This window comes from Anopheles moucheti, chromosome 2 (genome assembly GCF_943734755.1).
Source record: "Anopheles moucheti chromosome 2, idAnoMoucSN_F20_07, whole genome shotgun sequence".
NCBI lineage: Eukaryota > Metazoa > Arthropoda > Insecta > Diptera > Culicidae > Anopheles > Anopheles moucheti.
Genome location: NC_069140.1, coordinates 30,057,029 through 30,070,681, shown reverse-complemented (window position 1 = coordinate 30,070,681; position 13,653 = coordinate 30,057,029). Strand labels below are relative to the sequence as shown.

General features: G+C 55.4%; 1 protein-coding gene across 1 annotated transcript; it reads left to right on the top strand.

The window, feature by feature from the left end:
• Nucleotides 1-468: 468 nt before the first annotated feature.
• Nucleotides 469-13,527, top strand: LOC128309579 (uncharacterized). The gene is made up of 21 exons (XM_053046005.1): nt 469-537; nt 705-726; nt 818-899; nt 1,015-2,448; nt 2,521-2,723; nt 2,799-3,180; nt 3,278-3,438; nt 3,538-3,740; nt 4,051-4,544; nt 4,635-4,885; nt 4,984-9,342; nt 9,424-9,589; nt 9,655-9,900; nt 9,985-11,046; nt 11,153-11,514; nt 11,585-12,048; nt 12,283-12,436; nt 12,526-12,724; nt 12,820-13,025; nt 13,105-13,233; nt 13,318-13,527. The coding sequence occupies exons 1-21, from the start codon at nt 469-471 to the stop codon at nt 13,347-13,349; spliced, it is 10,680 nt and encodes a 3,559-aa protein (XP_052901965.1). The 3' UTR covers nt 13,350-13,527.
• Nucleotides 13,528-13,653: the final 126 nt, after the last annotated feature.

Genomic DNA, 13,653 nt, shown 5'->3' with positions numbered 1-13,653 from the left:
ATCCGAAACCGATCCGGCCAACACTACTTCAAACTCCCCAGCTCAGGTGATTCAGCAACGGTTCGGCAAATAGCAAGCATTGATTCGCTTCCAAAATAATGTAAACCGCATATAAACTCCGCTGTAAAATGTTTACTCCCTTCCAGCGTCTGCAGACGCATCGCCATCTAGCGGCGGCGGCTCTCCATTCTTGTTTTGGCCCGAATAGTTCGATGGCCGACGAAAGTACCACGGAGAGTGCCACCGTTAGCTTTTCGCGACTCGTACGGAATAAATTACTGTCGCACTTTCGTGGCAGCGTTTGGTTGTTGCCTTTGTGAAATTGCCACGCCACTCGGACATTTCTCGTTCTGCCTCCATAACAACCCGCAAATAGCAAAAAGAGTGACAGAAACCACCCTTAACCACCCGCATCGGGCGTTTCTTCTTGCTTTCGTTCTCTCCTTTCGACAGTCACAAACTACAAACATGTACACGTTCCCTAAATGCTGGACCCTGCTGCTGATAGTCGTAGCCGTAACGGGAATATCCGCTGAGGTAAGGTCCTAAGTCGCTTCGTCGTAAAAGTAGACACTAGCGCGAGCGTGCCCGCGGATCGTTGAAGCTTGTGTTCGCTTTACTTACATTACCACATTTGCATTTTTCATGTGCCTGCCTATCGCGACTGGTTGGTTCCGTTTCCCGATATGCTTCAACAACAACAGGATGTGCTTACCTGCCCAAATGGTAAGTAAACCCGCCCGTTGCGGTGGCGTGTCTTCGTGTCGAATAGCCTCAATCTTCATTCTCGCTTCCGTTCTGGTTCTGTAATCGGCAGGTTGGAAATTACGGGGATTGCACTGTTACAAGTACTTCAACGTGAAACACTCGTGGGAAAAGTCGGCGACACTATGTAAAAGGTAGGTTTCGATCGCCACAGCCCGGATCGCTGGGCATCTTCTTGACCGTGTCTTGGTCTGCCCCCAAAAAGAAATCCATTTGCAAACGCTTCCTTTCCAATCGCCACCGAAACAGGTACGGGTCCGAGCTGGTGACGGTCGATACGTACGATGAGAATAACGCGACGTATAGCATTGCGACCAGCAGCGAGTACCGGACGCGCAACAATGTCAAGTACTGGCTCGGGTTTGCCTCGCTGGACGATCTGCGGACCAACACGCTCGAATCCACGTCGGGCGATCTGTTCTCGCAGTACTCCGGCTTTTGGGCAATCAACGAACCGAACCCGATGGCGGGCGAATGCGTTTCGGCGAACCTGGGCCCGACCGAACAGAGCTGGGAATTGCGTTCCTGCGAAACGCTGCTACCGTTCATGTGTAAGGCACGGGCCTGCCCGCAGCAATCGTTCCACTGCTCGAACGGGGCCTGCATCAACCAGGCGTACAAGTGCGACGGTAACGATGACTGTGGCGATGGGAGCGATGAGCTGGACTGCAGCGCGAACTGCAACATCTACATGGCGTCCGGTGGCGATGTGATCGAGTCGCCCAACTTCCCGCAGAAGTACACCTCGCTCAAGTCGTGCAAGTGGACGCTGGAGGGACCGCAGGGCAGCAACATCATACTGCAGTTCCAGGAGTTCGACACGGAGAAAAACTTCGACACGGTACAGATACTGGTCGGCAGCCGGACGGAGGACACGGCCGTCTCGCTGGCAACGCTGTCCGGTAAGAGCGATGTGCCGAACCGCACCTTCATCACCGCGTCCAACTTCATGATCATCAAGTTCACGTCGGACGGCAGCGTGGAGAAGAAGGGCTTCCGGGCGACGTGGAAAACGGAACCGCAAACGTGCGGCGGTGTGCTGCAGGCCAGCAAGCAGGAACAGTACCTCAAGAGCCCGGGCTTCCCGCAGGCATACCCGGGCGGCATCGAGTGTCTGTACGTGATCAGCGCACGCAAGGGTTACACCGTGTCGCTCGATGTGCAGGAGCTGGATCTGAACGCGGACAGTGACTTCCTGCTGATACGTGACGGTGACGGTGCGCACGATAAGCCGATCGCGAAGCTGACCGGTACGATCGAGTCGAAACCGAGCCGCGTCATCATTTCCACCGGCAACAGGCTGTATCTGTACTTTAGCACCTCGCTGGCACAGCCCGCTAAAGGGTTTAGCATACGGTACGTGGAGGGCTGTACGGCGGTGGTGAATGCCGCCAACGGCACGGTTACCTCGCCGGCCTACAACCTTTCGCCCTACCCGAACAACCAGGAGTGTTACTTTGTGATCAAGAACCCGTCCGGTAAGCCGCTGTCGATGCGATTCGTCGACTTCGATGTGCACCGGTCGGATTTGGTGCAGGTGTTCGATGGGGCCTCCACCTCCGGTGTGCGGCTGCATGCCGGGAACGGGTTTACCGACAGCAACGCACCGAAGATCACGCTGACCGCCTCCTCCGGCAAGATGCTGTTGAAGTTCATTACCGATGCGCTGTACAATGGAAAGGGGTAAGTCTTGAAATGGAGAGTTCGGCTCTTCAGGGTCTTCAGAATCTAACGACGAATCTAACGAATCCTTAGTTGGTCGGCGGAGTTTTCTGCCGATTGTCCCGAGCTGAAGCCGGGCATTGGGGCGATCGCTAGCAGTCGCGATACGGCGTTCGGTACGGTGATTAACTTTACCTGCCCGGTTGGGCAGGAGTTCGCGACGGGCAAGAACCGCATCACGACCGTATGCCAGAATGGGGGCAACTGGAGCATCAGCTACATTCCCGACTGTCAAGGTAAGTGGTAGAACGCCAGCACGGACGCCGGGCCGAGGTTAATGAGCTTTCGATCCATTCCAACACCACACGCAGAGGTATATTGTGGACCGGTGCCCCAAATCGACAATGGCTTCTCGTTCAAGACGACCAACGTAACGTACCGAGGCATCGCCACCTACCAGTGCTATGCCGGCTTTGCCTTTGGGTCCGGTCTTGCCACGGAAACGATTTCCTGCCTAGCGGACGGTACGTGGGAACGGCAGCCGGCCTGCATGGCGTCGCAGTGTCCACCGTTGGCGGAGGTAGCGCACGCAAACGTGACGGCACTGAACGGTGGTGGCCGCAGCTACGGTACGATCATCAGCTACGAGTGCATCCCGGGCTATGTCCGCACCGGCCGTCCCATCCTGATATGCATGTCCAATGGGCAGTGGAGCAGTCCCGTGCCGAGCTGTTCGCGCAAGCAGTGCTACAGGTAGGTCTCATCTCGGTGACGCACATGGGTGCTAAGGGAACCACGCATGCTAATCGCCCGTTGTTTTGTACCTTCCAATTGTGGCCACCTTCCGCAGAATACCAGAAATCCAGAACGGGTACGTGGTTGACAAGACGCGCGAGTACTACTACGGTGATGAGGCACGCGTCCAGTGCTACAAGGGCTACCGTTTGATTGGCTCACACACTGTCAAGTGCAACGAGCAGCAAGACTTCTCTAATGTTCCGGTCTGTGAAGGTAAGCGGTCAACACCGGTCCATACCGTGATGTTTTTGCATTCTGAGGGACAGAGGGTCACTAATTCTTCACCGGCAATCGTTTTTCTGCTCCGACCAGATATTGATGAATGTCAAACGTCACAGTGTGATGCGTCATCGACCGAGTGTATGAATGCGGCCGGTTCGTTCCATTGCAAGTGTAAGACGGGTTACACCTCGTCGATGGAATGTCGGCCCGTGGTCGATCTGGGCCTCTCGAACGGTGGCATATCGGATGACAGCGTAACGGTGTCATCGACGGCCGGTGGCTACGAAAAAGGCGTAAGTACTGCGGGTGGGCTGTGTTGACGACCGAGTGTTTGATTAGCGTAGGCGACCATTTCGCGCCGGTGAGAAGTATTGACCTGGCCATTCATTTGGCATTGATCTTTAAGATGCTTTCTAGCGTTCCTTTCACTTCACACCGGTACGATTGTTTCTAGCTTTACGGTACGCGTGGGCTGCACAGCACAAAACCGGAATTTCACTCCGCCCGTTGATTGTTGTGGTTGCTGCTGAGAAGGTGGCAAAACTTACCACTCACTAAAACGTAACGGGCCATGCGTCCTTTTGCTTCTCCTTCTCCACACAGATGATTCGCCTGAACTCGGTGGGCTGGTGCGGGAATGGTAAGGAGCGCGGCTCGAACTGGGTAATCATCGACCTGAAAGCGCCGACCATCGTGCGTGGCTTCCGCACAATGTCCGTGCAGCGTATGGACGGTGCGTTGGCATTTACCTCGGCGATACGGCTCGAGTACGCGGACGATATAGCCGATGTGTTCAAGGACTATGCGAACCCGGACGGTACGGCGGTCGAGTTCCGCATACTGGAACCGACGCTCTCGATACTGAACCTCCCGATGCCGATCGAGGCACGGTACATCAAGTTCAAGGTACAGGACTTTGTGGTCGCACCGTGCATCAAGCTGGAGATAATGGGCTGCACCCGGTTGGACTGTTTGGATGTGAACGAGTGCGCCAAGGACAATGGTGGATGCAACCAGAAGTGCGTGAACGCGCCCGGCTCGTACAAGTGTGCGTGCAACTTTGGCTACGAGCTGTTCCGCCAGAATGGAACCGAAGGGTAGGTGTTGGACTAGGAACTAAGTAAACTCCAGTAAAACGGGGGCGGAGGAACTAAATGTTAACGATCGTACATTGCTTTGTCTTGCAGATTCTTCATCGAACGACACGAAACGGGCGAACAGGATGGGGACGTTTACCAGCGCAACAAGACCTGTGTGCGCAAGATGTGCCCGGCACTGTCCGATCCGGAGAATGGTAAGCTGCTGAGCAGCGAGATTCAGCATCACTTTGGAGATGTGGTGCGATTCCACTGTAACTTTGGCTACGTCCTGTCGGGTAGCTCGTCGTTGGCGTGCATGTCCAATGGCAACTGGAACGCCTCCATGCCCAAATGTTTGAGTAAGTGTCCCGTGTACTTCGCTTGCGCAATGAGACAATTACTTCCCGATTACTAACGAGTGACGATCTTCGTCCGTTCTCTTTCTCGACTCCATCAGGTGCCAAGTGTGTCTCGCTGCCGGACGATGAGAAGGAAGGCTTGTTCGTGAAGCGGGGCGATCAGAATGATATACTGGTACCGTTCAATGAGAACGTTACGCTCGAGTGTACAACGTCCGGCAAGCAGATTGGCAAGACGGCCATTTCCACATTCCGACAGTGCGTGTTTGACCCACAACCGGGCTATCCGGACTATTGGCTGTCCGGTGTGCTGCCCACCTGCTCCCGGGCGGATTGTGGCGTCCCGATGCCAACGGCCGGTGCCGAGTATGGTCAGTATGCCGACACCAAGTACATGAGCTCGTTCTTCTTCGGCTGCCAGAATACCTTCAAGCTGGCGGGACAGACGACCATGAACGACAACGTCGTACGGTGTCAGCCGAACGGCGTGTGGGACTTTGGCGATCTGCGCTGCGAAGGTCCCGTGTGTGTGGATCCGGGCCGACCGAACGATGGGTTCCAGGTGGCGAACAGCTACGAACAGAGCTCGGAAGTGTTGTTCGGATGTTCGCGCGCCGGTTACATTCTGATCAATCCCCGTCCGATCACGTGCGTGAAGCAACCGGAATGTAAAACGATCAAACCGATCGGCATCTCGTCCGGTCTCATCCCCGACAGCGCGATCAACGCGACGTCGGAGCGGCCGAACTACGAGGCGAAGAATGTGCGCCTCAACTCGGTGACCGGTTGGTGCGGCAAGCAGGAAACGTTCACCTACGTGAGCGTCGACCTCGGCAAGGTTTATCGCGTGAAGGCGCTGCTGGTGAAGGGTGTCGTGACGAACGATATCGTAGGCCGGCCGACTGAGATTCGCTTCTTCTACAAGCAGTCGGAAAAGGAGGACTACGTCGTGTACTTCCCGAACTTCAATCTGACCAAGCGCGACCCGGGCAATTACGGTGAGCTGGCTATGATCACGCTGCCGAAGTACGTGCAGGCACGCTTCGTCATACTCGGCATCGTAAGCTACATGGACAATCCGTGCCTGAAGTTTGAGCTGATGGGATGCGAAGAACCGGCGGCGGATCCGCTGCTCGGTTACGACTACGGGTACTCGCCGTGCGTTGACAACGAGCCACCGATCTTCCAAAACTGCCCACAGCAACCGATACTCGTGAAGCGCGGCCCGAACGGTGAGGTGCTGCCGCTGAACTTCACCGAGCCGACCGCACTCGACAACTCGGGCTCGATCGCCCGGTTGGAGGTGAAGCCGCCCCACTTCAAAACGACCAGCTACGTGCTGGAGAACGCGGTCGTCAAGTACATCGCGTACGATTACGATGGCAATGTGGCGATCTGCGAGATTAACATCACCGTGCCGGACATTACGCCCCCGCTGCTCGACTGCCCACAGAGCTTCGTGATCGAACTCGGTGAGAAGCAGGCGAACTACTACGTCAACTTCAACGACACGATCAAGCGCGTGAAGGCGTCGGACAGTTCCGGTGACGTGCGCATCGAGTACGTGCCGGAGTCTGCATCGATCCCGCTCGGTGGATTCCGCAACGTGACCGTCGTGGCTACGGACAAGTTCAACAACAAGGCGTCCTGCAACTTCCAGGTGTCGGTACAGCCGACCCAGTGCGTCGACTGGGACCTGCAGGCACCGGGCAATGGGGAAATCAAGTGCACCACGCAGGAGTCAGGCGGTGTCGAGTGTGAGGCCACCTGCAATCCCGGGTTCCGGTTCACGGACGCGGACAAGAAGAAGGTGTTCATGTGCAAGAAGGGCCGGTTCTGGAAACCGTCCTCCGTCGTGCCGGACTGCGTGTCGGAGAATACGCAGCGTGCGGACTACCAGGTGGTGGCAACGACGACCTACCGCGCGAACGGTGTCGTATCGGAACAGTGTCTGCCCCAGTACCAGGAACAGACGGCGAAACACTTCGCCAGCCTGAGCAGCGTGCTGTCCCAGCGGTGTTCGGCCGTGTACGTCAACATGAACGTTACCATCCTGAAGTCGGTGCCGCGCCTGCTCGAGGAGAACGTGGTGCAGATGGACTTTATACTGTTGATCGATCCGGCTGTGAAGCAGCCGCAGCTGTACGACCTTTGCGGTTCCACGCTGAACCTGATCTTCGACCTGAGCGTACCGTACGCGAGTGCCGCCATTGAACCGCTGTCGAACGTGAAATCGATCGGCAACGAGTGTCCACCGTTGCGTGCGCTGAAGAGCGCCATCTCGCGGGGATTTACGTGCGGCGTCGGTGAGGTGTTGAACATGGACACGAACGATGTGCCGCGCTGTCTGCACTGTCCGGCGGGTACGTACGCCGGGGAGAACCAGAAGACGTGCTCGCCTTGCTCGAAGGGCTACTACCAGCACCGGGAACGGCAAGGTTCGTGCCTGAAGTGCCCGGTGGGATCGTACACGAAGGAGGACGGTTCGAAGGCGGTACAGGACTGCGTGCCAATCTGCGGATACGGCACGTACTCACCGACCGGGTTGGTACCCTGTTTGGAGTGTCCGCGCAACTCGTTCTCTGCCACACCGCCGCTCGGTGGCTTCCGGGACTGTCAGGCATGCCCGAGCGGTACGTTCACCTATCAACCGGCGGCGCAGAGCGACGGTGACTGTCGGCGCAAGTGTCCGGTCGGTACGTATTCGCACACCGGACTAGCACCGTGCTCACCCTGCCCGAAGAATTACTACCAGAAGTCGGAGGGTGCGACCAGCTGCAGCGAGTGTCCATCCGGACGGCGCACGGACACGGTCGGCTCGGTAACGGCCGACGATTGTAAGCCGATCATGTGCAACGAAAACTCCTGCCAGCACGGTGGACTGTGTGTGCCGCTCGGCCACGACATTCACTGCTTCTGTCCGGCCGGGTTCTCCGGTACGCGGTGCGAGATCGACATCGACGAGTGTGCGTCCCAGCCGTGTTACAACGGTGGCACGTGCAAGGATCTGCCGCAGGGTTACGAGTGCCGCTGTGCGCGCGGCTACACCGGCATCAACTGTCAGGAGGCGAAGAGCGACTGCGATGCGGATCCGTGTCCGGCGCGTGCGATGTGCAAGGATGAGCCCGGGTTCGGCAACTACACGTGTATGTGCCGCAGCGGGTACACCGGGGACAACTGCGACATTACGATCGATCCATGCACGGCGGGTGAAAACCCGTGCGGCAACGGTGCGACCTGCGTTGCGCTGCAGCAGGGCCGGTTCCGGTGCGAATGCACACCGGGTTGGGAGGGTCATTTGTGCAGCATCAACACGGACGACTGTGCGGAGAAGCCGTGTCTGCTCGGGGCCAACTGTACGGATCTAGTGAACGATTTCAGTTGCGCCTGTCCGGCCGGTTTCGCTGGCAAGCGGTGCCAGGAGAAGATTAACCTCTGCCTGTCGGAACCCTGCAACCATGGGATGTGTGTTGACCGGTACTTCTACCACGAGTGTGTGTGCAATCCGGGCTGGGAAGGTGCGGCCTGCGACGTCAACGTGGACGAGTGCGACAGCAGCCCGTGCGAGAACGGAGGCGTGTGCACGGACATGGTCAACGACTATCAGTGCAGCTGCGCGGATGGGTACACGGGCAAACACTGCCAGCACACGGTGGATGATTGTGTGAGCGCACCGTGCCAGAATGGTGGTACGTGCGTGGACCGTTTGGATGGGTTCGCGTGCCAGTGCCGGCCCGGCTTTGTCGGTGTGCAGTGCGAGACGGACCGGAACGAGTGTTTGAGCGATCCGTGCAATCCGATCGGCACTGAGAAGTGTATGGATCGGGTGAACGCATTCGAGTGTGTCTGTCGGCAGGGCTTCGACGGCCAGCTGTGCGACAACGACATCGATGATTGTGAGTACGCACCGTGCCAGAATGGTGGCACCTGTTTGGACCGTGTCGGCGGATACGAATGCCAGTGCCCGACCGGATGGACCGGCGAGCGTTGCAATGTGCAGGTGACGGCCTGCGACGTGGAGCGACCGTGCAAGAACGATGCGCAGTGTATCGATCTGTTCGAGGACTTCTTCTGCGTATGCCCGAGCGGAACGGACGGGAAGAAGTGTGAGACGGCGCCGGACCGCTGCATCGGGCAGCCGTGTATGCATGAGGGCCAGTGCAAGGATTACGGCTCCGGGTTGAACTGTTCCTGCTCGATGGATTTCACCGGTGTCGGATGTCAGTATGAGTTCGATGCGTGCGAGACGGGCACCTGCCAGAATGGAGCGACCTGTGTCGATCGTGGCAGTGGGTATCAGTGCATCTGCCCACCTGGATACACTGGGCGGAACTGCGAGCATGATCAGGTGGATTGTAAGGACAACTCCTGCCCGCCCGGTGCGGTTTGCATCGATCTGAACAACGACTTCTACTGCCAGTGTCCGTTCAATCTGACTGGCGACGATTGTCGCAAATGTAAGTTGGGATGAAGGAACCGGAGATGAAGATTCGATGCACGAGCTTCTTAACATGCGTCCCTTTTTACTCCCCAAACAGCGGTCCAGATTGACTACGATCTGTACTTTAGCGATCCGTACCATTCGTCCGCGTCGCAGGTGGTTCCGTTCTATACGACCGCGTCGGATAGTTTGACGCTCGCGATGTGGGTGCAGTTCGCCCAGAAGGACGATACGGGCATCTTCATAACGCTGTATTCTGCCAGGTACGGCACGCATTGCATGTCTTCCTGCTGGAATTCTATTGATGTGCGCTTCTTCTCCTCCACAGTGCACCGAACGTGATCACCAAGCGCAGGACGATGCTTCAAGCCCACTCGAGCGGCGTGCAGGTATCGTTCTTCGAAGATCTTCAGGATGTGTTCCTACCGTTCAAGGAGTACAGCACCATCAACGACGGCCAGTGGCATCATATTGCCGTCGTTTGGAGTGGCAAAACTGGACAGCTGATGCTCATCACGGAGGGTTTCATTGCCAGCAAGGCTGAGTATGGTGTCAACCGGGTCCTTCCCAACTAGTAAGTTACCGGGCGAACCACCCATGGGAAAACACCGGAGCATGCCTAACGTGTGATTTCCCGGCTCTTTTCATCCTTCTCTAGCTGCTGGCCCGTGCTTGGTGCACCGCTGATGGATGGCAATCGCAAGGAAGCGTACAGCGATCTTGGCTTCCAGGGTAAACTGACGAAGGTACAGATCTGGAGCCGGGCGCTGGATGTCACGAACGAGATTCAGAAGCAGGTGCGTGACTGCCGCAGCGAACCGGTGCTGTACAAGAACCTCATCCTGAACTGGGCCGGCTATGAGCAGACGCTTGGTGGCGTGCAGCGCTCTGTCCCTTCGACCTGTGGACAGAGGAAGTGTAAACCGGGCTATGCCGGGGCGAACTGTCAGCAGCTTCAGGTGGATCGAGAACCACCGCAGGTCGAGTACTGCCCGTCGGATCTGTGGATGGCGGCAAAGAACGGCTCGACCGTGGTCAACTGGGAGGAGCCCCGTTTTACGGACAACATTGGCATTTCGAAGATTGTCGAACGCAACGGACATCGGTCGGGCGAAACGTTGCTGTGGGGCATTTACGATGTGATGTATCTCGCGTACGATGCCGCCGGCAATACCGCATCCTGCGCGTTTAAGGTCACGATCGTGGCAGAGTTCTGTCCCGCGCTGGCTGACCCGCTTGGTGGTTCGCAAAGCTGCAAGGATTGGGGTGCGGGTGGACAGTTTAAGGTGTGCGAAATTGCGTGTAATCCGGGCATGAAGTTCTCGCAGATTGTACCACGGTTCTATACCTGCGGCTCGGAAGGATTCTGGCGCCCGACCGTGCACCCGAACGTGCCGCTCGTCTATCCGTCGTGCTCGCCGACCAAACCGGCCCAGCGGCTCATTCGCATCCAGATGCAGTTCCCGTCGGATGTGCTGTGCAATGAGGCGGGCCAGGGTGTACTGCGCCAGCGCATTAAGAATGCAATCAATGCGCTGAACCGTGACTGGAACTTGTGCTCGTACTCGATGGAAGGTTCGCGCGAATGCCGCAACGTGGAGATCGACGTCAGGTGTGACCGCAACCGGCATCCGAACATTGTCAAGCGGCAGACGGTGCTGCAGATCTCACCGAATCCGGAGAGTGCCTACGCCATCAATGCTACCATTCCGATCAAGAGGTAAGTGATATATTGATGGAATACTCCTAGGAGTTCGGAACTTTCAACAAGAAGTTCCAGAGCCAACACTCCAACGCACTAATCATGGGGCTCTCCTTCTCAACAGTGAAATTGTGAGCAACTCCAATGGGCAGCGTTTGAATACATTGAACCTGCTGGAGAAGCTTATCCTGGAAGATAATCAATTTGCGGTGCAGGACATTCTGCCAAACACGTTCGGCGATGCGTCCTCGCTTAATCTCGTGACGGAGTACGCTTGTCCACAGGGTCAGGTGGTGGTCGAACCGGACTGTGTGCCTTGCGCTGTCGGTACGTTCTACAACGTGTCGAGCAAAACGTGTCTCCCGTGTCCGGAGGGATCATACCAGCCCGAGATTGGTCAGCTGCAGTGCAAGAGCTGTCCAAAGATTGCCGGACGCCCTGGTGTAACGGCACTGGTTGGCGCTAGATCAGCCGTCGAATGCAAAGGTAAGTGGCCCGATCGCAGCATACCAGCTCGGTGGTAAAGCAATGCTTTCTTGTCCCGTTTCCCGTACAGAACGATGTGCTGCCGGTAAGTATCTGGACGCGGTAACCGGACTTTGTCAACCGTGCGGCTTCGGCTACTACCAACCGAACGAAGGTTCGTTCTCGTGCGAGATCTGCGGGCTGGGACAAACGACCCGTACACCGGAAGCGACCAGCAAGAGTGAGTGTCGTGATGAGTGTAACTCCGGTATGCAGCTTGGTCTGGAGGGCAAATGTGAACCATGTCCGCGTGGCACGTACCGCAAGCAGGGCGTGCATCCGTCATGTCTCTCATGTCCGAACGGACGTACGACGGCTAAGCTTGGATCGTCCAATGTTGAAGAGTGCTCGTTGCCTATCTGCTCGCCTGGAACGTATCTGAACGGTACGCTGAACGTGTGCGTCGAGTGCCGCAAGGGCTTCTATCAGTCGGAGTACCAGCAGACGTCTTGTATTCCATGTCCACCAAATCACACCACTAGAAGCACTGCAGCGGTAAGTGATCCTGGGTTGAGAGTACTGTTGGGTGAATCTAGATTCAGATTCAGGAATCTGTATGAATCTTTGATCTTTGAGGGTTCATGAACCTTTTGAGAGTAGACTCCTGTGTGATTGACTCCTCACTAAAAGTTCATAGGAATGACTCTTCTCAATAATTTAATTGAATACAACACCAGTTAAGAGGGAAATTGGATTCTTGAGTTGAATTGAGATGAATCTTTCTTCTAGAACAACAAAAATGAATGCATCAACCCGTGTGAGGATGTAACGGATGGTTCACCGCGCTGTGATCCGAACGCGTTCTGCATACTGATACCGGAAACGTCCGACTTCAAGTGTGAATGTAAACCAGGCTTCAATGGTACCGGAATGGAATGTTCAGGTAAGGATGCTTTCCAGACGCGTCCCAAGCGTCGGATCGGAGCTCGGATAGCACGGAGATATTAACACATTTGTGCACACTACTTACAGATATGTGTAATGGCTTCTGCGAGAACTCGGGCCATTGCGTGAAGGACGTCAAGGGGCTACCCTCGTGCCGATGCAAGGGATCGTTCACGGGCACCAAGTGTACCGAGCGGTCCGAGTTTGCTTACATTGCCGGTGGCGTTGCAGCTACCGTCATCTTCATAATACTCATCGTTCTACTGATCTGGATGATCTGTGCGCGGTAAGTAACTCCTACCTTCGGTGCGAGATACCTGGAGATGAGCCTGAAAGAGAATGCTTGCAATGATTGTATCCTTCTTCATCTTCTTTTCGCAGAGCCAATCGCAAGCGAGATCCGAAGAAGATCATCTCACCAGCTGCGGATCAGACGGGATCGCAGGTTAACTTCTACTACGGAGCGCACACGCCATATGCCGAAAGTATTGCTCCATCGCATCACAGCACGTACGCACACTACTACGACGACGAGGAGGACGGTTGGGAGATGCCCAACTTCTACAATGAGACGTATCTTAAAGATGGTAAGCACTGCACTGGGTCTCTTATCTTATTTCCTGAGCATCTCTATTAAAAATTACCGTTTCTTCTATCCACACCCAGATCAATTCATCGGAGTCCAAGGTGCCAACGGAAAGCTTAATTCGTTGGCTCGATCTAATGCATCGTTGTACGGTACGAAGGACGATCTGTACGATCGGCTAAAACGTCACGCTTATACCGGTAAAAAAGGTAATGCAGCGATAACTTCATAATCGAGACCTTTATCAAATTGATTAAATAAAATTGTGTTTTACTTCGTATTCTTTTTTCCAGACAAAAGTGACACGGACAGTGAGGAGCATTAGGGCATCGTTGTTAATTTAAGTATTAGCTCATATTAAAATCCCTTCGAAATACTCTTGTATAAAAAACAATATTAAGTAGAACAAGACGCATGCAAAAAGGAACAAGAAGAAGACGAAGCTAAAAACCACAATCACGCGGGGAACACAACCTTTTCATTGAATAAATTGTATGTTTTAAATTACGACTTTTAACCGGCGCCGATGTACTGGTGTAGTTTATATTATCCGAAATGAATTAATATTCAAAGTGCTTTGTTGCGAGTATGATTAGCACGCGACTGGGCAATGAACCGGGGAGAAAGTA

Excerpts from the sequence above, each read along its gene's own strand:
- LOC128309579 (XM_053046005.1), top strand. The coding sequence starts at position 469 with ATGTACACGTTCCCTAAATGCTGGACCCTGCTGCTGATAGTCGTAGCC. Across the intron at positions 3,181-3,277 it reads TCGCGCAAGCAGTGCTACAG|AATACCAGAAATCCAGAACG; the intron begins GTAGGTCTCATC and ends CACCTTCCGCAG. Across the intron at positions 3,439-3,537 it reads TAATGTTCCGGTCTGTGAAG|ATATTGATGAATGTCAAACG; the intron begins GTAAGCGGTCAA and ends TGCTCCGACCAG.